At 41.8% G+C, this 25,911-nt stretch overlaps 1 protein-coding gene across 6 annotated transcripts in view; it reads right to left on the reverse strand.

Moving 5' to 3' along the window:
* LOC126250148 (uncharacterized) overlaps positions 1 to 25,911 on the reverse strand; it is a 637,275-nt gene that overhangs the window by 242,117 nt on the left and 369,247 nt on the right. For all 6 annotated transcript variants that reach the window (XM_049951536.1, XM_049951540.1, XM_049951537.1 and 3 more), the window contains 2 exons: positions 21,003 to 21,183; positions 20,754 to 20,888 (listed from right to left, as the gene is read on the reverse strand). In XM_049951536.1, coding sequence (XP_049807493.1) covers positions 20,754 to 20,888; positions 21,003 to 21,183 — 316 coding nt within the window. The remainder of the gene's footprint in view (positions 1 to 20,753; positions 20,889 to 21,002; positions 21,184 to 25,911) is intronic.

The following is a 25,911-nucleotide window of genomic DNA, read 5'->3' on the forward strand; positions in this document are numbered from 1 at the left end:
GGTAAGGTGCTCTTCCCCAAATGGCTCACACTACGGAAGAGAAATTTTGGAATGGAGGTCAAACCCCAGAGGGGGACCAAGGAATGCCAAAAAGAGGAGATAAGGACGCAACAAAGCCAGAGAGTAAAACCAACAGAACCAGGAGGATAGCGGGGCCAACATAAGCAAGGACACCAATAGTGGGAGAGGAGAGGGCGAGGGGAAAGGAGCATGGAGGGGAAAGGAGGGGAAGGAAAAGGAAATGCAGCCCGGGAGAGAAAGAAGGCTGCAATGGCTCGGGGCCCCGTGCTCGCCACGCACGTATCCACAAAAGAGATGTGGACCCCCTGGGGGTTCTGTACAAATTGTAAATAGCCTTTCGCTCCTTGTATTTTACCCATGCCACCTTTAGAATTTGAAAGAGAGTATTCCAGTCAACATTGTCAAAAGCTTTCTCTAAGTCTACAAATGCTAGAAACGTAGGTTTGCCCTTCCTTAATCTTTCTTCTAAGATAAGTCGTAAGGTCAGTATTGCCTCACGTGTTCCAACATTTCTACGGAATCCAAACTGATCTTCCCCGAGGTCGGCTTCTACCAGTTTTTCCATTCATCTGTAAATAATTCGCGTTAGTATTTTGCAACTGTGGCTTATTAAACTGATAGTTCGGTAATTTTCACATTTGTCAACAGCTGCTTTCTTTGCGATTGGAATTAGTATATTCTTCTTGAAGTCTGAGGGTATTTCGCCTGTCTCGTACATCTTGCTCACCAGATGGTAGAGTTTTGTCAGGACTGGCTCTCCCAAGGCTGTGAGGAGTTATAATGGAATGTTGTCTACTCCCGGGGCCTTGTTTCGACTCAGGTCTTTCAGTGCTCTGTCAAACTCTTCACGCAGTATCATACTTCCCATTTCATCATCTACACCCTCTTCCATTTCCATAATATTGTCCTGAAGTACATCGCCCTTGTATAGACCCTCTATATACTCCTTCCACCTTTCTGCTTTCCACTCTTTGCTTAGAACTGGGTTTCCATCTGAGCTCTTGATGTTCATACAAGTGGCTCTCTTTTCTCCAAAGGTCTCTTTAATTTTCCTGTAGGCAGTATCTATCTTACCCCTAGTGAGATAAGCCTCTACATCCTTACATTTGTCCTCTAGCCATCCCTGCTTAGCCATTTTGCACTTCCTGTCGATCTCATTTTTGAGACGTTTGTATTCCTTTTTGCCTGCTTCATTTACTGCATTTTTATATTTTCTCCTTTCATCAATTAAATGCAATATTTCTTCTGTTACCCAAGGATTTCTACTAGCCCTCGTCTTTTTACCTACTCGATCCTCTGCTGCCTTCACTACTTCATCCCTCAGAGCTACTCATTCCTCTTCTACTGTATTTCTTTCCCCCATTCCTGTCAACTGTTCCCTTATGCTCTCTCTGAAACTCTGTACAACCTCTGGTTTAGTCAGTTTATCCAGGTCCCATCTCCTTAAATTCCCACCTTTTTGCAGTTTCTTCAGTTTTAATCTACAGTTCATAACCAATAGATTGTGGTCAGAGTCCACATCTGCCCCTGGAAATATCCTACAATTAAAAACCTGGTTCCTAAATCTCTGTCTTACCATTATATAATCTGATACCTTTTAGTATCTCCAGGATTCTTCCATGTATACAACCTTCTTTTATGATTCTTGAATCAAGTGTTCGCTATGATTAAGTTATGTTCTGTGCAAAATTCTACCAGGCGGCTTCCTCTTTCATTCCTTAACCCCATTCCGTATTCACCTACTACATTTCCTTCTCTCCCTTTTCCTACTACCGAATTCCAGTCACCCGTGACTATTAAATTTTCGTCTCCCTTCACTAGCTGAATAATTTCTTTTATTTCATCATACATTTCTTCAATTTCTTTATAATCTGCAGAGCTAGTTGGCATATAAACTTGTACTACTGTAGTAAGCGTGGGCTTCGTGTCTATCTTGGCCACAATAATGCGTTCACTATGCTGTTTGTAGTAGCTTACCCGCACTCCTATTTTTTTATTCATTATTACACCTACTCCTGCATTACCCCTATTTGATTTTGTATTTATAATCCTGTAATCGCCTGACCAAAAGTCTTGTTCCTCCTGCCACCGAACTTCACTAATTCCCACTATATCCAACTTTAACCTATCCATTTCCCTTTTTAAATTTTCTAACCTATCTGCCCGATTAAGGGATCTGACATTCCACGCTCCGATCTGTAGAACGCCAGTTTTCTTTCTGCTGATAACGACGTCCTCCTGAGTAGTCCCCGCCCGGAGATCCGAATGGACTATTTTACCTCCGGAATATTTTACCCAAGAGGACGCCATCATCATTTAACCATACAGTACAGCTGCATGCCCTCGGGAAAAATTACGGCTGTAGTTTCCCCTTGCTTTCAGCCGTTCGCAGTACCACAACAGCAAGGCCGTTTTAGTTAGTGTTACAAGGCCAGATCACTCAATCATCCAGACTGTTGCCCCTGCAACTGCTGAAAAGGCTGCTGCCTCTTCAGGAACCACACGTTTGTCTGGCCTCTCAACAGATACCCCTGCGTTGTTGTTGCACCTACGGTACGGCTATCTGTATCGTTGAGGCACGCAAGCTTCCCCACCAACGGCAAGGTCCATGGTTTATGGGGATACCTACGTATCCAACTAAAATGAAACACATTCAACACAAACGAAATGGTGCGCAACTGCAGCTGGCTTTGTTTTATTCCGATGATCAGTGATCACCAAGCACAAGCACTCGATTCACATTTATTGGTATTAAATCATCTGTGAAGTACCTTGTATTACATCATTAAACAATTTGTAAAGAGAAATTAAAAATTGGAAGATTTCTAAGGTAAATCCTTATTTCGGACAGATCAAGGAAAAAGAATCTAGCAACGTTGGTTGTAACAAACCTCTCGCGTATTCCAACACACAAACTCTTTCCCTGCTTTATTGGCACTTCGTCAAGGCACCGTACTCTGAAAGCCTACTAGTGAGCACAATGCAAACTCATTGAGTTTACGATTTGTTCATGCAACATCGTAGTCCGTTCATTATGCAAGCGTTGAAGAGGAATTCTTGGGAAAGCAATCCAAATTATCAATTCAGCTTTTGTCGGAAGAGGACTAAGTTGGCAAACCAACACTTAACAGTCGTTACGTCTAAATTCCTTCAGCAGCGAATCGGCGGTTGATCAAACCCTAAGTAGTTATTCCTGAGCATTTTACAGTTTGCGAAGCGATTTTGCAAATGGATTTTTCGTCAGACGGGAAACTAAGGAAGTGCCACAGGCGAAAGAGAAACAGAAGTCGAAATTGAAAACCATCTTCAATAACGAAATAACTTATCACAACCACCATGCAATTATAATAAAGTAAACAAAGTCCTAAGATAGGAGGTGAATTGGTTTGCGTTGCTCTGACAGGAGGTGTGACGTGGGTAACACAAACCAATTCACTTTTATCTTAGAACGCTAGTCGGATTCAATGACTGTATCAAACAGCACTACTGATATAGTCACGATTCGCTATTTCAGTAGTCAATCCATAACAAGCTGATTAGTCACCAGCAGCTATTTCTGAATTCTGTGGTCTGTTGATGAATGTAAATGCCATGATTTGTAAGGTTTACGACTAACGTATATTTTATACAGTGACAAGGACTAGCACGTTGTCTCTCGGAGCATCCACGACATGGAACGCCAGAATTTTCCATGTGCAAGTGGGCAGGAGTTGTCTGCAGAGAGAGTTGCTCGTGCAGTTCCCACCACAGCGCTCAATCCTCCCAGTGCAGCTGGGCACTCGACTGGAATGCTGACGTGGTGTAGTCGAACTGGCACTTACGAGTAAGTACTATCTGGTCACGATAATTCGACGATTCGCGCGGTGTCTGCTGGCACGGCCTTGCCCCCACAGTTAAGTTGTCGTGGGGGGAATGCAGCGTCTGCTGCTTGCAACAGTTACCCTTAATAATACGGAAGGAAGGGAGATTAGGTTTAACGTCCCGTCGACATAGAGGTCATTTGAAACGGACCCGAAGCTCAGTCTGTGCCAATGATGGGGAAGGAAATCAGCCGCACCCTTCCAAAGGAATCGTCCCGGAATTTGCCTGGAGTGATCAAGCTGTCGTAGCGAAATAATAGTTAAGAAATCATCAATAGACGCATCACGACTACGAACGCCATATGAAACACAGATTTCAAAGAGAGAGTACTTTACAATGCGACGATGTACCAAAAACAAAATCTTTAATATGCCAATTCCACATCATCCATTTAAGCGGGACTGAATAATGGCTTTGTTATGAGGGCCGTCATTACAAAAATAATTTTCGAAAACGATTAACTTCACTATAGGACTTAACATCTGAGATCATCAGTCCCCTAGAACTTAGAACTATTTAAAGCTAACTAACCTAAGACATCACACACATCCACGTCGGAGGCAAGATTCGAACCTGCGACCGTAGCAGCAGCGCGGTTTCGGACTGAAGCGCCTAGAACCGCTCGGCCATATCGGCCGGCTTGCCGTAACAGCTTAGTCACAATTCTGTGCATTTCTATTTGCGGTGTGTGTGAGTGATCAAGTAAATTCAAGAATTAAGCGATAAACTTGTACTCCCAGTTCTACGTACGTGCGGTTCTTAAATATATATGACGACGACTTGGTTCTGCCAAAACACTGTAAATCTTAATGAAATTAATTAACAGTGGCTGAGAAATTAAGTCGAGTGTTAATACACAGCGAAATGCACCTCATTGCGGCAAAGATCAAGTTAATGTGGTCGATGCGGCTTTTGATATCTTACAACTGCAGTGTGGATATTCGAAAATTATGTCCCCTGTTTTATGTGCATACTGTTTCATTTCACAGTGTTTTATCAACTTCACTGAAGCTCCACATCTGCACTCAAAGTAGCTTCTATTGTGAGGAATATGACTAAGTACTGATGACAATAGACACACAATCTGATCAGAAGGATCCGGACACCTGTTAGTGGACATTAATGTGGGGTGTGTCCACCCTTCTCCTTCATGAAGGCTGGAAGTCCGCTGGCGCCACTTTGAATGTCTGTAGGAATGGCAGCCATTTCCTTCTCAATAGCCGAAACAAGAGAATGTCATGATGTTGGACGCTGGGATCTTGATCGAAATCTACGTCCTAGCTCATTCCAAAGGTATTCCACTGGTCTCACGTCGGTCAGGCCTGTCCATTTCAGTAATATTGCTATCTACAAACCACCGCATCAAAAATGCTCCTTTATAACACGGTGCATTGTCATACTGAAGCAATCATCGCCTCTGTACTGTTATTGTAATGTACGCAGTACACAAAGCGGTAAAACGTGTTCATACTCGTGCAGTTAGCGTCTTCTTAAGCGCAATACGCGGATCACACACTAACACGCGCCGTAGCACGACCTTCCCATACCTCAGTGTTGCAAGCCGGCAGTTGACATTCTCCACGATCCACCAAACAAAATTCTTCCGTGGATTGCCGGCCGGAGTGGCCGAGTGGTTCTAGCCGCTACAGTCCGGAACCGCGCGACCGCTACGGTCACAGGTTCGAATCCTGCCTCGGGCATGGATGTGTGTGGTGTCCTTAGGTTAGTTAGGTTTAAGTAGTTCTAAATTCTAGGGGACTGATGACCTCTGATGTTAAGTCCCATAGTGCTCAGAGCCATTTGAACAATTTTTCTTCCGTGGATAGGCAGAGGATATAGCGTGATTCACCACTACAAATTGTAACTTTCCAGTCATCCACTGTCTAATGGCGTCCCACACCTTCACGAGCGTCGCGCAGCACTGACTACAGAAATGAGGGACTTACGAGGAGCTGCTCGACCACTGTACTGCAATCTTCTTAACTCTCTACGCACAGTCACTGCGTTAAGTAGACTGCTGTAGCACTTTGGAACGCAGAAGTGATTCTCTCAGCTGATTTGATGCGACTCTTGAGCAATGCTCGAGGATCCCTGTCCCGTCAGTACGTGAGCTCAGGCCGGTATTGTTTTAACTGTAGGTTGTTCCTTCGCGTTTCCACTTCATCACAAGACAGTCAACTTGGCCATCTTTAAAGGTGACGAAATGTCGGTGACGGATTTGTTACGCAGGCGACAGCCAACGACTAATACACGTTCGAAGCAGCTGAGTTCTTTTAACCGATCCAGTCTGCTGTTACTGCTTCTCTACTGACGTCACCCTACTCCCAGTCGCCTTCCGTACTGCCACATCAGCCCCTTGTGACATCTACTGGTCGATTCCGTATTATGAGAGACGAATGTCTGGATACCCTTTGATCATATAGTATATCAAATCTGAAGAACCCACGTAAATTTGACAAACATTGTCCGCAACTTTAATATTTTTGATATTTTATCTTCTTCGGGCGGTCAAATGCACAACTCACTGTTGGTTATTTTAATTTACATATACTATACTAATAATTAACAATCCATACTAACATCATAAATGTGAAAGTTTGTGTGTCTGTTAGCTTTTCACGACTGAACCACTGAACCGATTTTGGTGAAATCGGTTATGGACTCTAACCCTGGGGAAAAAAGAGGGCTAATGGTTGGCTGTGCATACATCTATTCCTCCATTTCACTTCAGCATTCGATTTCTACACTGCAGAGTACGTGAACGTATTTCATTCGCACGCGGTAACCGTCACAATTACATACATGCATATTAAGTACCGTCCTTTAATTCACGAAGGAGTGCAAATTTTGTTCATTCCGGTAACTGACAGAGCCAATTATTTACTTTTCAAATAAGACACAGAAACACTTCATTTAAATATATACTTTGCAGGCAATTCGTAGTGCGTGTAGAATGGCACTGCGTTGTTTTATTGCCATTGCCTGTGCTGTACGTGTAGTGTAGTAAGAGGAGCATATCTTCAAAAAAACTGGTTCAAATGGCTCTAAGCACTATGGGGCTTAACATCTGAGGTCATCAGTCCTATCACACACAGCCATGCCCGAGGCAGGATTCGAACCTGCGACCGTAGCAGCAGCGCGGTTCCGGACTGAAGCGCCTAGAACCGCTCAGTCACACGGACGGCCCATTTCTTCATATGTACTCAAACTAGAGTACCTGCAGAGATGCTGAAGAAATGAAACTGGTAGACTCTTGAAGATAGATGTTAACAACCCCGAGAAAGCCTGCTTGGAAGAACCGGCTTTAAATGAAAACTAGGAATACACTACAACTTCCGACACATCGCTCCCGAAGGGATCGTGAGGCCAAGATCAGAACAATTACTGCATACACGGAGGCATTTAGAAAATCATTCTTCCCGCGCTCCATAAGTGAATGGAACCGGAAAAAATGCTAATAACTAGTAAAATGGGACGTACCCTCTGCCATGCACTGCACAGTGATTTGCAGAGTATATATGTAGACACTGTTGTAGTGGTTTTGCGAAATATACCACGATGCTAATACAATCGTTTCACATTACTGGCTCATCAATTTTCCACGTAACATTTCACGAGAAAACATTTTTCTTTCAAACATTCCGATGTAATTTCCTCGAGAATCTCTGAAACACACGTGCTGACAGAATCGGCCGGCTACTATTCTCTCCATTATTTATATCTCAACCATTAAGCAAGCAGTAACCACGAATGGGATGCCCCTCCCCACACACACACACACACACACACACACACACACACACACACTGTACTACACGTTAGAACAAAACTACCTCAGAAATAGAACGTGAAAACGCGTTATTTTTTTCTGACATTATCACAACACATTTCCTTCGCTTATCGCACTGCGGCATGTGCCTTCGTCGCTGGTGACACAACTGCGGCGTTGGAGGTAGCTCACTGACAGCAGTTCTCTTTCAAACAGCTGCGACATCAGTGAATTCATAGCAGACATTTTCCGCGATATTATATTCAGCTACAACAACACATGAACTCTTAGTTTTATTAACCGCTTTTTGCGCCGTAACAGTACGGCGAAACGCGTCAACAGCGCCGTGCTCGGAAACAAAAGGTAAAAAAATTTCCAGATAAATGAAAAAATAATGAGAAAGACAGCAGATCGGCGAAGGAAAGGCACAGCGGCAGCAAGCGCGCGGATCGATCGTGAAGCGAGAGTAAACAATGTCATTACTTGGCGGTATCCTGACAGAGTAGAAAGCCAGAGCGGAGCCCCGCAGTTGTATTTTCGAAAGAACATGGGGGGAACCGCACCGCAATCCCCAGGCCACCCTTCTACGGAGAAACGGTTCCCCCGAGTACAGACAGATAGAGGCTGGGGTACAGCAGCGGAAATTGCGATCGATCGCAGGAGCTGCCTTTCGGGTGCACAGCACCGACACTCCAGTATCTTATAAACGGCTGCCGGTATAGTTGTATCGTTGGAACAGCTGATCTTAAGTCTCGTACCAGGTTATCTTGGATGTACTCGGCAACCGGCTCAGCATTGCAGTTCCAGAAATTGAAACTTGTTCAATACCAGATGTAATGATCTGCTGAGGACAGCAGTCTCCCACTTTCGAAAGCTTTCAAATTTACAATCCTTCAATGCAAGCCTGAGATGACAACAGTTATTCAATGTAACTACCACAAATGTGCTGTCTTGAGTATAACGTAAATTAAATTAGTCAGTGACTAGCACTTACATTGCAGTTGCCGAGTTACACCACACCCATTATGATATTACACGTGACGATGATGATGATGATGATGATGATGATGATGATGATGATAAGGATAAAAGTCAAGTGGATAATATGTTAGCCATACTTCAAGCAAGCATTTTAATTCTTCATATGCTTGTCATCAGACTACATTCTACTAACTGAGCAATAGTGTATACACTCTGCCTCAGCCACATTTATTAAATGCGCAGTTGGAGAAAGTAAGTACATACAGTGGAACTGAACCAGTCTTGAGACAACGGTTAAAAACAGAAATGAATACTCACAGATACGTTTTAAGCATTGAATAGGGCATTCTTTGTAAGCAGTAAGAGTATTTCCATAACAAAATACATAATCTACTACCATCTTGTATTTGTGATGTGTACAACTATGGTAACAGTTTTGAATACCACAGACTGTCAGTCAGTCGGTCAATCCTATTTTGTTTGATTCTGATAAATGGTCCACAGAACTTGCCATCTGTATGGAATTCTGAACTCAATATACATTAACTTCAAGTAAATGCAGCTTCACACTCACTAAAAACAGTACATACTATTACCTCTTAAAAAAATCCAGTGAACTCCGTATACTTTTACACTGGTTTCTTTGCTAACAAGGGAACCTCCCCATCGCACCCCCCTCAGATTTAGTTATAAGTTGGCACAATGGATAGGCCTTGAAAAACTGAACACAGATCAATCGAGAAAACAGGAAGAAGTTGTGTGGAACTATGAAAAAAATTAGTAAAATATACAAACCGAGTAGTCCATGCGAAGATAGGCAACATCAAGGACAGCGGGAGTCAAGGAGCGCCGTGGTCCCGTGGTTAGCGAGAGCAGCTATGGAACGAGAGGTCCTAGGTTCAAGTCTTCCCTCGAGTGAAAAGTTTAAATTTTTATTTTCAGTTTATGTGACAAACTCTTATGTTTTCATCACTTTTTTGGGAGTGATTATCACATCCACAAGGAAACCTAAATTGGGCAAGGTAGAAGAATCTTTTTACCCATTCACTAAGCGTACAAGCTAGGTGGGTCGACAACATATTCCTGTCATGGGACGCACATGCCTTCACCAGTGTCGTATATATCAGATGTGTTTTCCTGTGGAGGAATTGGTTGACCTATGACCTTGCGATCAAATGTTTTCGGTTCCCATTGGAGAGGCACTTCCTTTAGTCTTCTAATCGTACGGTTTTACGGTGCGGTCGCAAAACACAGACACTAAACTTATTACAGTGAACAGAGACGTCAATGAACGAACGGACAGGTCATAACTTTGCGAAAATAAAGAAAGTAAAATTTTCAGCCGAGGGAAGACTTGAACCAAGGACCTCGCGTTTCGCAACTACTCACGCTAACCACGGGACCACGGCGCTCCTGAGCGCTCATTCTCCTTGATGTTGCCTATCTTGCGCATGGACTACTCATTTTGTATATGTTACTAATTTTTTTCATAGTTCCACACAACTACTTCCTGTTTTCTCGATTGATTTGTGTTCAGTTTTTCAAGGCCTATCCACTGTGCCAACTTATAACTAAATCTGAGGGGGGTGCGATGGGGAGGTTCCCTTGTAAGTAATACAATCATAAAGATAAAAGGCTGCCAGTGATTAATGTGAACTACAGACTCTTAGCAGAGCAGAACTGCTACAGTGAATAGTGTGTAAAAATATCATGCAAACAAAGGGCACGCCATGTAAGGATATCCTGATTCCAAATGATAATAGACAATATTTTCCCCGGGAAGGATTGTCGCAAAGGTCACAGAAACTTATTTATTGACCTGCATTAATACATTTTAGATAGCAATATTTCCAAGCATCGTATGCATCCTGGAAGGCCTGGGATGGAACGTGTTTTAGGGTGTACATAACAGCACTTTTCACGTTGTCCATGGTCTCTAACCGGTGTCCTTTCAAGGGTGTTTTGAGGGGGAAAAAAAGGAAAAAATCTGCTGGAGCACAGTCAGGACCATAAGAGGGTTACACAATTCTAAGATATCTTCACAAGCAAGCACTCCGTCGGACTTTTGGTCATCGGTCAAAATTATTGACCAAGTTTTGTGTACTTTCTTCATCTGTTATTGTCCAGTTACCATCTCAAGGATAGTGATTTTTGGTATATCAAGAGGCTGAGCTATCAGACAATATCATCTGTCCCCAGATGTTGCACACACGAGTCATCTTTTGATGTCGAAGGGCATCCAGAGTAAGTTTTGTCGTCGACATCGCCTTGCCTTCCAAAAACGACTTGCACACAAACACATGCTGTTTCGACAACATTCATTCCCGAATGCCTAGTCAATCATTGTGAACATTTTGCCAACAGATTTATCAACTTTCATGCAAAATGTGATTATGTACTGTAATTCAACTGAACTTTCCACATGGCCTGAAACCAGACCCCAATAAGTAGTTCACGTATAGAGGACATGTCCTGACTCTCCATGACCTCACAGGAAACTAACTTTGTTCACTTAGGGAAGCTACAACATCCACTAACTAGCTTGGGCAGATAGACCACACTGACCAACAGGAGCATTAGAATAGAACTGGTGAAATTAATTTCTGGTCAAACCTTCGTACATATACTGATGAGTCAAAACATTATGACTACCCACTTAATAGCTTGTTTGTCCATCTTTGGAATGAAACATGTCAGCGATTCTGTGAATCACGGGTCCGACAATTTGTTGGTAGGTTTGTGGACGTATGTGGCATTACAGGTCATGTAATTTGCATAAATAAAGGGCCACTGATTTGCGTAAGCGGTGTTGGTGCCAATTAGTGACCCAAATGGATCCTGTGGGATTTACAGAGGGATTTGGTCGTCGGGACATCAACCTGAGTTCACTAATCCGCTGCTCAAACTTATGTAACACAGTTCTGGCTCCGTGATACAGACAATTATACTGCCGAAAGATGATGATATGGCCGGGGAAGACGTTAAGCATGAAGGAATGCAGGTGGTTCTTAGATGTCTGCATGTCTTTGATTATTATCACAGGTCCCACACAAGTGCAGGAAAATGTCTCCAGCAGCACAATACTGTGACTACCAGCCTGTGTCTGCAGTGTGCTGCATGTTTCGAGCTGCCAGTCACCTCTATGGTGGCGTTTGTGGAGACGACCAGCACCCTAGTGTAGCAAAAATGTAATTCACCCAAACAGCTGAGACGATTCCATTGATCTAAGGTCTAATCCCAATGGTCCCCTGCCCACTGCAATCTTAATTGACAATGTCGTTGGGTCAACATGTGAACACGTAAGGTTGGTCTGCTGCTGAGCTCCATGTTCAACAATGTATGGTGAACAGTGTACTCTGAAACAGGTGTGTGTGTTACCAGCAGTGCGGTCTCCCAGCAGAGATCACCATCTATCCTACTTTACAGAGCAGACAAGCCTCCAAACCCCATGTTCTGTGAAGAGTCATGAATGTCCAACCATTTAATGTCTGGTGGTAGTTTCACTCTCCTACCTCTTTTCAGTAGACACTCATGACAGTAGCACATTAACATTTGATCTGCTTCGCCATACCAGATACTCGTTCACAGGCTTTGCGTAATAATAGTATGTCTTTGAAAAGTTGCTTATCTCAGTGGATTTCCCCATTTGCAACCAATACCTTCACTAGGGTGGCTGCGTTTACATACTTTTCATAGTGTGTCACACGGCCGCACCCTCACCAGGCGGCATCCAACCTCACAGTGGGCAGTGGTCATAATGTTTTGGCTTAACAGTGTGAACATAGTTTAATGAGTACTCGGCAGGAAAAGACTGAGTAATAATGAATCTCACCCTGTTGGAAACTTTGGCACTATCATCAAGCTATTCTGACAGTCAGTGTGTCAAAGATGAGTTTTCATGACCAATGCACCCAAGAGTAAATTGCTTTCTGCAGTTACTTCACATGGTCATGAATATATTCTAGTGGATAATACATTATACATTGAATCTTGCTATTTTTAGCATGCAAAATGATTTTCTTGATTTTGCTTTAGTTGCGATCAACAAATGGAATCATCATACTACATAATCACACAGTGTTTCAATGCACGCCAAGCCTGGTGGTCTAGTGGGAAAACATGTGCCTGGAAACCAAGAGGTCAGGAGATCAAATCCCACACAGATCACAGAAATTTTCCGTCTGCCTTTAACATAACTTCCACCTCTAAATGAAGTGAGCAATCACCCATAACGAAATGCTCTTCAGACTCTACATTCAATTGTAGATCCCTTTCCCTGTATGGCAAAATGAGGTAAAGTATGGACACTTGAGTCACAGATGTGGCATCCAATCTTAAGATTTGCACTTGGCAACTGACCCATATGCAGTTATTAGTTATAATGGGTAACTGTTGCAACATACTAATTCTCTCCTCTTACTATGGAAATGTATTTGTAATGAGCAAATATAACTTATTCAATGAGGTCATGTGACTGAATACATTCTATATTGAATATATAGAGTTAGTGTGTATTGAAATATCTCAAATTATTTGAAATTTTATTAGATGTGAACTAGGTCTATGTTTGTGAGGTACGAATCCTGTAAAAACTTACTGCATAGGATTAATACTGTAATTTCCTTTAAAATTAATTAACAAATCATTCTGTCATACTATCCCCAAAAATGTACACGAAGAGCAGGAAGAGGGCATCATACATAATTAGCATTTCTTTACAAATAACTAACCTTACTGAACTTTAACTTTTTGTGTAATTTACACACTCCCAGGTATGTATGTATTTTGCCACAAATTCTTTGTTCATAATTTTTTATGTTGAGTGGGAAGCTTAGGTGCCATTGTTTAACAACATTATTTATCACAATTCATAATAGGAGTGGTATTAATTGTATCTCAGATATGAATTTGGGGAGGAGATGAGATGCTGCAGTTGGGAGGTCATGAGCGGAAGCAAGAATTATCAACTGCAACAGGAAAACTGTGCTTAAACAGGATGGGGAAACAGCTGTTCCTCAGACAGCTGAACAAGCAAGGAGAACATTGCTTATGATAGAAGTTGACAGGGGAACAGAAGCTAGTTGGAAACATGGAACTGGCAGAGGAAAAAAAAAAGGCTGTGAGAAATTGCAGTAACCATAATGAGAGTTGAAACTTCCTGGCAGATTAAAACTGTGTGCCGAACAGAGACTCGAAATCGGGACCTTTGCCTATCGCGGGCAAGTGCTCTACCAACTGAGCTACCCAAGCGCGGCTCACGCCCCGTCCTCACAGCTTTAATTCCGCCAGTACCTCGTCTCCTACCTTCCAAACTTCACAGAAGCTCTCCTGCGAACCTTGCAGAACTAGTACTCCTGGAAGAAAGGATATTGCGGAGACATGGCTTAGCCACATACTGGGGGATGTTTCAATAATGAGAGTTGATATCTATCAGAAACCAGAAATGAGAGGGGTAATGAACCATGGACCTTGCTGTTGGTGGGGAGGGTTGCGTGCCTCAGCGATACAGATAGCCGTACCACAGGTGCAACCACAACGGAGGGGTATCTGTTGAGAGGCCTGACAAACACATGGGTCCTGAAGAGGGGCAGCAGCCTTTTCAGTAGTTGCAGGGGTAGCAGTCTGGATGATTAACTGATCTGGCCTTTTAACACTAACCAAAACGGCCTTGCTGTGCTGGTACTGCGAACGACTGAAAGCAAGGGGAAACTACAGCCGTAATTTTTCCCCGAGGGCATGCAGCTTTACTGTATGGTTTAATTATGATGGCATCCTCTAGGGTAAAATATTCCGGAAGTAAAATAGTACCCCATTTGAATCTCCTGGTGAGGAGTACTCAAAAGGATGTCGTTATCAGGAGAAAGAAAACGCGTTCTACAGATCGGAGCGTGGAATGTCAGATCCCTTAATCGGGCAGGTAGGTTAGAAAATTTAAAAAGGGAAATGGATAGGTTAAAGTTGGATATAGTGAAGTTCGGTGGCAGGAGGAACAAGACTTTTGGTCAGGCGATTACAGGATTATAAATACAAAATCAAATAGGGGTAATGCAGGAGTAGGTGTAATAATGAATAAAAAAATAGGAGTGCAGGTAAGCTACTACAAACAGCATAGTAAACGCATTATTGTGGCCAAGATAGACATGAAGCCCACGCTTACTACAATAGTACAAGTTTATATTCCAACTAGCTCTGCAGATGACGAAGAAATTGAAGAAATGTATGATGAAATAAAAGAAATTATTCAGCTAGTGAGGGGAGACGAAAATTTAATAGTCACGGGTGACTGGAATTCGGTAGTAGGAAAAGGGAGAGAAGGAAACGTAGTAGGTGAATATGGATTGGGGGTAAGAAATGAAAGAGGAAGCCATCTGGTAGAATTTTGCACAGAGCATAGCTTAATCATAGCTAACGCTTGGTTCAAGAATCATAAAAGAAGGTTGTATACATGGAAGAATTCTGGAGATACTAAAAGGTATCAGATAGATTATATAATGGTAAGACAGAGATTTAGGAACCACGTTTTTAATTGCAAGACATTTCCAGGGGCAGATGTGGACTCTGACCACAATCTATTGGTTATGAACTGTAGATTAAAACTGAAGAAACTGCAAAAAGGTGGGAATTCAAGGAGATGGGACCTGGATAAACTGACTAAACCAGAGGTTGTACAGAGTTTCAGAGAGAGCATAAGGGAACAATTGACAGGAATGGGGGAAAGAGGTACAGTAGAAGAATGGGTAGCTTTGAGGGATGAAGTAGTGAAAGCAGCAGAGGATCAAGTAAGTAAAAAGACGAGGGCTAGTAGAAAGCCTTGGGTAATGGAAGAAATATTGAACTTAATTGATGAAAGGAGAAAATATAAAAATGCAGTAAATGAAGCAGGCATAAAGGAATATAAACATCTCAAAAATGAGATCGACAGGAAGTGCAAAATGGCTAAGCAGGCATGGCTAGAGGACAAATGTAAGGATGTAGAGGCTTATCTCACTAGAGGTAAGATAGATACTGCCTACAGGAAAATTAAAGAGACCTTTGGAGATAAGAGAACCACTTGTATGAATATCAAGAGCTCAAATGGAAACCCAGTTCTAAGCAAAGAGGGGAAAGCAGAAAGGTGGAAGGAGTATATAGAGGGTCTATACAAGGACAATGTACTTGAGGACAATATTATGGAAATGGAAGAGGGTGTAGATGAAGATGAAATGGGAGATAAGATACTGCATGAAGAGTTTGACAGAGCACTGAAAGACCTGAGTCGAAACAAGGCCCCGGGAGTAGACAACATTCCATTATAACTCCTCACAGCCTTGGGAGAGCCAGTCCCGACAAAACTCTACCATCTGGTGAGCAAGATGTATGAGACAGGCGAAATACCCTCAGACTTCAAGAAGAATACAATAATTCCAATTCAAAGAAAGCAGGTGTTGACAGATGTGAAAATTACCGAACTATCAGTTTAATAAGTCATGGCTGCAAAATACTAACATGAATTCTTTACAGACGAATGGAAAAACCAGTAGAAGCCGACCTCGGGGAAGATCAGTTTGGATTCTGTAGAAATATTGGAACACATGAGGCAATACTGACCCTATGACTTACCTTAGAAAATAGATTAAGGAAAGGCAAACCTATGTTTCTAGCATTTGTAGACTTATAGAAAGCTTTTGACAATGTTGACTGGAATACTCTCTTTCAAGTTCTGAAGGTGGCAGGGTTAAAATACAGGGAGCGAAAGGCTATTTACAATTTGTACAGAAACCAGATGGCAGTTATAAGAGTCGAGGGGCATGAAAGGGAAGCAGTGGTTGGGAAAGGAGTGAGACAGGGTTGTAGCCTCTCCCCGATGTTATTCAATCTGTATATTGAGCAAGCAGTAAAGGAAACAAAAGAAAAATTCGGAGTAGGTATTAAAATTCATGGAGAAGAAGTACAAACTTTGAGGTTCGCCGATGACATTGTAATTCTGTCAGAGGCAGCAAAGGACTTGGAAGAGCTGTTGAACGGAATGGACAGTGTCTTGAAAGGAGGATATAAGATGAACATCAACAAAAGCAAAACAAGGATAATGGAATGTAGTCAAATTAAATCGGGTGATGCTGAGGGAATTAAATTAGGAAATGAAACACTTAAAGTAGTAAAGGAGTTCTGCTATTTAGGGAGTAAAATAACTGATGATGGTCGAAGTAGAGAGGATATAAAATGTAGACTGGCAACGGCAAGGAAATCGTTTCTGAAGAAGAGAAATTTGTTAACATCGATTATAGATTTAAGTGTCAGGAAGGCTTTTCTGAAAGTATTTGTATGGAGTGTAGCCATGTATGGAAGTGAAACATGGACGATAACTAGTGTGGACAAGAAGAGAATAGAAGCTTTCGAAATGTGGTGCTACAGAAGAATGCTGAAGATAAGGTGGGTAGATCACGTAACTAATGAGGAGGTACTGAATAGGATTGGGGAGAAGAGGAGTTTGTGGCACAACTTGACCAGAAGAAGGGATCGGTTGGTAGGACATGTTCTGAGGCATCAAGGGATCACCAATTTAGTATTGGAGGGCAGCATGGAGGGTAAAAACCATAGAGGGAGACCAAGAGATGAATACACTAAGCAGATTCAGAAGGATGTAGGTTGCAGTAGGTACTGGGAGATGAAGAAACTTGCACAGGAGACAGTAGCATGGAGAGCTGCATCAAACCAGTCTCAGGACTGACGACAACAACAACAACAACAACAACAACAACAACAGCAGCAGCAGCAACAACAGCAACAATAATAATACAGGGAGTGAACAAAAATTTGGAAACAGCATGAGAAATGCATGCTTGAACATAAAAGCAGATGCTAGCCAAGTTCGCAGGTTGTGCGGACCACAAACGGCACCTGTGCAATCACTCAATGCACTGAAAGGGTCAGTCATGGACAGAACAGTGTTCCGTGTAACTGTGATTTCATTATGTTGGTGCTCAATGTATTCGAATGTGAGCAAATTGTTGGTGCTCTTCTGGTGGGTTTTTCCGTAACAAAGGGCGCTAAAGTGTTTCGAGTTTCAACAAACACCATATCAAAGATGTATACTGCATACAACGAAAGGGAAAAACATGACCCACTAAGTCCCAACACGGATGAAAATGTTTGTTGAGTGATCATGACAGATGGTTAGTGAATATGATTGTGACAGAGAATAAGACAGCAATGAGAATTTCTGAAAACTTATATCTTATTTTTACCAAAATAATCAGTCATGATTGCAAATGATGTTTCCTTTCTTGTGACCAGGAGGCAAAGGTCATCAACAGCAGTCATGTCAGTTCTTCTGGTGAATGTGATTGCAGCCCACATAAATTTAATTTCAATTATCTTAAAACTTTTTCAACTGTGTTTTCAGTACTTTCTCATACAGTTTCTGTGTTTATGAATAGTCTTCTCTCTAGTGTGTAAAGTTAAGAATAAGCTTAGCTTTTACAGTATCTTTCGTTTTAGTAGCTACTATTTTTTATTGTTTTGTAAGAAACATAAAATTATGTTGTAGTAATGGTCTAAATTTGGGCTATTACATACGATCTAAATCTGGATCATAGGCAGATTTTGTATTATTTTGGAAGTATACCTAGCCTGTCCTTCTAGAATACCGAGAACAGGGGGAAGGAAACCATAAGAAATGGAATGAAACAAACATGAACAAGGTAATTTGTGCATTCAGAAATAAAGCTATATGGACACTGAAGGCTGCTAAAATACTTAACGCGCCACACTTGACGTTACAAGCAGTCACCAATGCTGAAGTTTATCCTTTAAAATTAATTTCATGAAAAATTGGAAGAAAATTTCTGTTATGTTCCAAACTGAAAAAGCAGCTAGTGTCTTATCTACTTCACATACAAGAGAAATTTTATGGCTTCACACTTTGTCAAATAGCTTACCAGTTAGTGACATGGAATGGTCTACAACATCCGTGTAAGGCAGAGGCAGAATGAGCTTAAGTAGATCTATTTTTACGTCATCATAAGAAAGGGACACAATTAAGTGCTCTTATGATATACCAGGTCAATGGCCTTGCTGTTGTAGTAACACCGATTCCAGTCAGATCATCGAAATTAAGTGTTGTCGGGCTTGGCTAGCACTTGGATGGGTGACCATCCAGTCTGCCAAGTGCCGTTGGCATGCGTGGTGCACTCAGCACTAGTGAGGCCGATTGAGGAGCTACTTGACTCAGAAGTAGCAGCTCCGCTCACAATAACTGACAACGGCTGGGAGAGCAGTGTGCTAACTACAAGCCACTCTGTAACTGCATCTATTGACGCCTATAGGCTGAGGATGGCACGGCGGTTGGTCAGTTCTGATGGGTCTTCCAAGACCTGTTCGGACTGAGTTTAGAGTGTTTTTTTATGGTATAACATGTGGGCTAGTTAAAGACCACAGGAGATGATTCTCCAGTGAAATCAGTCACATCCATTTGGAGTTCTTTGGACATGGATGATTTTAATCATGATACTAGGGCTGCACTTGTCACAAAAGCTGTATTTTTCCTTCCTGCAGTGTTTTACACAATGCCAACCGTGCAAACTTCATTGCTTTGCGGTAACGACATTGGCACCGTTTAGTAAGTTGCATTAACTTGTGAAAGAAGACAGATACCAGTTTCAATACCATTTCAGAAACACACTTATATTTTTCGCTGTATTAAACTCTTAGTAATGAGTGGCCCAAGATGTAGCAATAGGTAAGCTGCATGCTGTCATACTTTTTCAATACAAGATACGTAAATCAAATGCATGTACTTGACAATAAAAATCATTTCACAATGATTGTTACGAATTATGAAGAGGTATATAGTTTATTAAAAAGCTAAGCTTTCACACTATTACATGTGAAAATCACAATTTTTAACCATGTACTTTCTTTAAAATCAATTGCAAAACCCTGTGTCACAAAAAAGCATGCAAAATGTAAATTAGCAGCTTTCTTTTCCACAAGGAAAGTAATATTTTATGAAAACTTATGTTCATGAAATGATGTTGCATAGTCTTATATGGGATGTACAATAATTAACTTGCAAGGTAACTGTGAGTTTATGGTCACCAGCCACTACTGATGTTACTGTTTACGAACATTGCATGTCAGTCTGTGGCATAGTCTTCATTTACATTTTTGAGATGAGGAGTGCAAACAGAATGGATATAACAGTACAATACACATTATACCATATGTCAATCTTTTGTGGCGCGTCAGTTGTGTTGTACGAATGTTGGTGGCAATATGGAACGCTACAAAAATAGGGAGTGCACATATAAGCATTTCATGTATGACAGGGCTGAAGGGAGTGAACAGGAAATTGCATGCTTGTACCAAGAAGCATAATCTGATCCAGGACACCCCGAAAGTCTATTGTTTACAAGGGTGCATCAATACCTCCAAGAAACTGGGAGCTTTGCACATGCTGCATGAGCAAGTATGCTGATACAAATTTCACCTTTGCTTGCAGATGTGGTGCTGCAAACAATCTAACACTTTCCAGGAATCTCAATAAGGAGACTTACCACACACATTCCTGGAATAAACCACAGTAGTATTTGGAGAATAATGCATCACAATGCAATATGCCTGTACTACCTCCAATGAGTTCAGAGTCTTAGTGAAGCGGACTTTGGTCTTAGACTAACTTTGTGTCAACAGATGAAACAAGCTGTAGGCAATCCTCCAACTGACAGTACTTGAAAATAACATTTTCTACGCAGATGAAGCACAGTTCACAAATGATGGTGTGTTTAATTATCACAATTCTCATGTTTCGAGACGCCTAGGCTCCAACCCTTTTGGTGTGCACGAGCCTACACGTCAGCAAAGTTTCGCTTAGAGTGTGTGGTTAGGAGTATTATGTGATCATCTTATTGGGCTGCACATATTACCGAACAAACCCAATGAACAAAATTATCTTTGTTTTCTGTGGTGTCATCTATCAGAAATGCTTAAGGTTCCCTTAGCGCTATGCCAGAGAAAATCTCCAACCTGACAGGGAATCGAACCCAGGCCTGCTGCATGGTAGGCCAACACGTTACCACTCAGATAAGCAGGTGGACTATTACACAATAACTCTTGGAGTAGGAAGAACAAAGTGTGTACTCACGCAGCCTCCTTCATGCTGGCTCTAAGCACGGATGACCATTCCCCAATAGAGTTTAACTTGCAGGAGTCTGCCTCAGAATCCCCATGCACACTATCACCAGTGGACTGGAGACCACCCAGTGATCCATCAAGCCGGCTAGAAAGAGATTGTATGCACAACATCACAATAAGAAATTATCCAACTGTTGAGTAAGTGCAGAAACGAATTGCAAAAACAAATTCTGTTGTGTGTACAAGAAACATATTCTACCTTTCTGCTGTACAGTCAAACGCGCTCCCTTCACTCTGTTCATAGTCCAGCATGAGATCATCTGATGCAATGCTCTCACAGGGAGACAGTGTGTCAACTGACCCAGCCCTGCTTAATCGGCGACCTCGTTTCGGACCTGGACTTCCCTCCGCTGATAGAGATGCAATGTGCTGTCTGACTGCTGCAAAAATCATACCATAGACAATGTAAAATTTTCAATCTTATGTTATGAATATCATTTAAATATATCACATACTTATAATAAACAGCTGAAAAAAGGAAGAAAGGAAAAATATAAAGAATGAGTAGACTTAGGGCTTTTTCAGAAAGCTCCTACCATTAAAATGACCAATAGCAGATCTTACATTGGTAACACAATGAAATCATGGAGGACCAATAAGGCAGGATTCCACTCAGTATTCTATGCTCATGTTAGAATACTGACCAGATTGCTGTTGACTGCACTGAGACATGCAGCCTCTGATGACACCACATGCCACTGTTTCACTAATACAAATTAGTTGATCAATGATACTATTACAATAGCTTATCACAGCACTTGGAAAATGTCACCCATTAAACTTGTGAATGCCGTGGAGCATTATCAGAAAGAAATATTTTGAACTAAATAAACTTAAAGCATGATCAAGCAATTATTAATTAACCTAGACTAAGCATACTGCTTATGGGTAAACACAGTGACTTCCTCATAAAATAGTTTTATTATACATTTCAGTGTTAGGTCACATGGTCTTTTACACAAAGCAGTACTGAGAAAATTAAGGGAATCGACATTTGAAGCTGACTGCAGAACAATTCCACTGTCACAAGATAAGAACAATTAGCGCTCATGTGGAGGTCTATTTACAAGTGAAACTGGAAAGGAAATGAGTACTAGTGGTACAAGGTACCCTCCACCATGCACCACACTGTGGCTTATGGAGTTCACACACACACACACACACACACACACACACACACACACACACACACAGAGAGAGAGAGAGAGAGAGAGAGAGAGAGAGAGAGAGAGAGAGAGAGAGAGAGAGGGGGGGGGGGGGTTAAAAAAAAATTCATCTGATATCCTAATCTCCACATGTTTTTTCTTTTGACCTAACCGGTTTATAAACCAATTCTGAGGTCGATCCATACAAACAGTGGAATGAAAATGTAACATCCGCGAACAAATTTTCATTAACCAGGGTCTATACGTGGACGAGGAAAAAAAATTCCCGGGTTTTTCCCAGAATTCCCAGTTAAAAGTACACTTCCTTCTGGGTGAAAATACACTTTTTCCGTGTTAAGTGAGAGTATACTTTTCCTCTGAACTGTAAAAGTTATCAGTCTTTTGAATGATTATGGTTTTATACACCGGCGTAGAATTTCCCAGCTCGTTAGCAAAAGAAACGCGGGTAACAAAACTCGTTTTGGGAAGATGTCTGACGTGCAGCAATATGTACACTGTATTTTCGTATTACGAAAGTATAAATTCGAATTCCACCAAACACCGCATGTTACTTTCCGGAGCATTGAAATCGAGATTGCGATGTGCTTTTGTAAGCTAATCATAGCTCACGTCACGTGATCTCGCCAGCCGATAACAACGGATATTCAGAACATAAGACATGTGATGTAGTCAGCCAATAGCAACATCACTGCTAAGTAGCGCGAACACACAAATAGAAAAAGTTAATGGTTTAAATTAATATACGTAGTGTTGCAGCAAGAAAATAAAAGCTTTCACATATAATGTTGCCCCTTTTTGCACGCGTTACACTTTAAGATACATCACACAAAAGTGCCAGTAAAAATTTTAAGAACAACATAAATGTCAGATCTTCTGGGCTCGAAATTATTCTAAATCGTCGTACTCAAAGAGCTGATTTTTAAATGAGAGTCAAACGCTCTGTAATTTAAGAAATTCATCGTACATTCTCACACATAGTTCATCTTGCGTAAAAGGAAATTTCCTCTGAAAGTAAGGGTTTTCAAACCACCATTCGCAATATTTTCCCGCGACCTGTTAGAAATACACTCCTGGAAATTGAAATAAGAACACCGTGAATTCATTGTCCCAGGAAGGGGAAACTTTATTGACACATTCCTGGGGTCAGATACATCACACGATCACACTGATAGAACCACAGGCACATAGACACAGGCAACAGAGCATGCACAATGTCGGCACTAGTACAGTGTATATCCACCTTTCGCAGCAATGCAGGCTGCTATTCTCCCATGGAGACGATCGTAGAGATGCTGGATGTAGTCCTGTGGAACGGCTTGCCATGCCATTTCCACCTGGCGCCTCAGTTGGACCAGCGTTCGTGCTGGACGTGCAGACCGCGTGAGACGACGCTTCATCCAGTCCCAAACATGCTCAATGGGGGACAGATCCGGAGATCTTGCTGGCCAGGGTAGTTGACTTACACCTTCTAGAGCACGTTGGGTGGCACGGGATACAGGCGGACGTGCACTGTCCTGTTGGAACAGCAAGTTCCCTGCCGGTCTAGGAATGGTAGAACGGGCCAACACCGCGGTTCCTGGTGTGTCCGCTGTGCCGTGCGTGTGATCATTGCTTGTACAGCCCTCTCGCAGTGTCCGGAGCAAGTATGGTGTGTCTGACACACCGGTGTCAATGTGTTCTTTTTTCCATTTCCAGGAGTGTAGGTTCGTTTCAGCAGTTGCCAGAGAGCGCCAGCTAACAAGCGACACCGCGCTTACGCAGCTACGCAGGGAGCCCGTATGTTCGTACGTGCAAAACATTAAAAGATCGTACATAGTGCCATAAAAGATACAAGACATCGGAGGATACTCCAAGAGCACGGGAATTTCGTGCACCATACTAAAATGCATAATTCGGCTGAAGTGCACATTCGTATGTCCGGTTTCGGGTGTAAATTTTCTTGGAGCACCAGTACTGTATTACCTCATGTTTGGTTCTTTATTATGACATAATGCCATACGTGCTAGAAGATAAAAACGTGCACTTGAAATGCAGCGAACAGTTTAAACTGGCCAATAATATGGAATTGAACGCTCCGTTTCAAATAAATTGGCTGGCTCAGCGGAAAAGATTAATTAAAGCCAAATTTCTTTAGCAAATCAACAAAAATAACTTCTTTGTTCTGCAAGGCGATTAATGCTTGACTGTCAGAAAGGGGACAAAAAAATAAAATCTGAAACTAATAACGTATTTAGCCTTCCGTAATTACGTAAATATATTTTAATTGATTTGATAGCTCCCGGCAACAGAAATCCGTTTTGTTTTCATTTGATGTGAGAGCAATAAACGAAAAGGAAACAGCAAACTCACTAAACGTAAAAACGGGTCACGTGAGACTACCCACCTCCCCATTTCAACTTAGTACTGCTCTGTGAATCAGCCACGGATCTACGGTATTTCCGAACCAGGGTAATACTAGATAGTGGCGCCCCTCCTCCCTAGAGCGTTTGAGGTAGGAAACCAAATTTCTTTAGCAAATCAACAAAAATAACTTCTTTGTTCTGCAAGGCGATTAATGCTTGACTGTCAGAAAGGGGACAAAAAAATAAAATCTGAAACTAATAACGTATTTAGCCTTCCGTAATTACGTAAATATATTTTAATTGATTTGATAGCTCCCGGCAACAGAAATCCGTTTTGTTTTCATTTGATGTGAGAGCAATAAACGAAAAGGAAACAGCAAACTCACTAAACGTAAAAACGGGTCACGTGAGACTACCCACCTCCCCATTTCAACTTAGTACTGCTCTGTGAATCAGCCACGGATCTACGGTATTTCCGAACCAGGGTAATACTAGATAGTGGCGCCCCTCCTCCCTAGAGCGTTTGAGGTAGGAAGCCAAAAATTAAAAAAAAAAAAGGCCTTTTCATAAATATGTCCATTTTATAGCGCACATCTTTCTGAAAAGTCTGATCCGTAAAATGTACGCGTTTGAGGAAATGTTTGGTCTTAAATGTTTCAAAGTGCAGTGCCACGCCTCTTCACACAGCATTCTTCTGTCGCACGTTACTGTATTTCGCTCTGTGAAATTCAAACGTGTAACTTTTTCTAATGGGGTGCCATCAAACTGTATTCAGGACAGTGGAAATTAAAATGTCCCGTCGTGCCTCTCCTGCTCTCAGTCGGCCGGTTTGACAATCTGCCCCTGTTTAAAAAAAAACTCACAACAAATAGTGGATGGGGTTATTTGTAACCGGGAGAGCAGGAACTCTTCAGATAATTTGCACTCTTAATTGCCTGTTAGCTAATAACTTGATTTATTGTGTCAAATAAAATTAAATATAGGATACATAAAACCAGTAAAGACAACAGACAAGCAAGACAGTACATATTTCTTCAATCTTTAAGTCCTAGCATTGCTTTTCTCACTAACCTTAGTACAGCTTTACATGGAGTGCTTTCTTTTTGGGAAATAATCCATTAGCTCATCAAAGTTCGTTAAAAGTTTTGCTACATGAAAAAAGCAAATGTCGTTGGCTAATACTGAAAAAGCTATTAATACCTATGAATAGTACCCAAGACTGGTGTGCTTTCTCGATCTGATTACGTGTATTTTGTCACTGTCTGCTAGATAACACGAAATAGGTCTGCCTAATATTTTAGCAATTGTAACACAAAGCCGGCCGGTGTGGCCGTGCGGTTCTAGGCGCTACAGTCTGGAGCAGAGCGACCACTACGGTCGCAGGTTCGAATCCTGCCTCGGGCATGGATGTGTGTGATGTCCTTAGGTTAGTTAGGTTTAATTAGTTCTAAGTTCTAGGCGACTGATGACCTCAGAAGTTAAGTCGCATAGTGCTCAGAGCCATTTGAACCATTTTTTTTGTAACACACACCGCCACTGTTTTGGCACAAATGGTAATTTTTATAACACGACAGAATATAATCATGAAGTACCAATATCA

This window comes from Schistocerca nitens, chromosome 1, assembly GCF_023898315.1.
Source record: "Schistocerca nitens isolate TAMUIC-IGC-003100 chromosome 1, iqSchNite1.1, whole genome shotgun sequence".
Lineage (NCBI taxonomy): Eukaryota > Metazoa > Arthropoda > Insecta > Orthoptera > Acrididae > Schistocerca > Schistocerca nitens.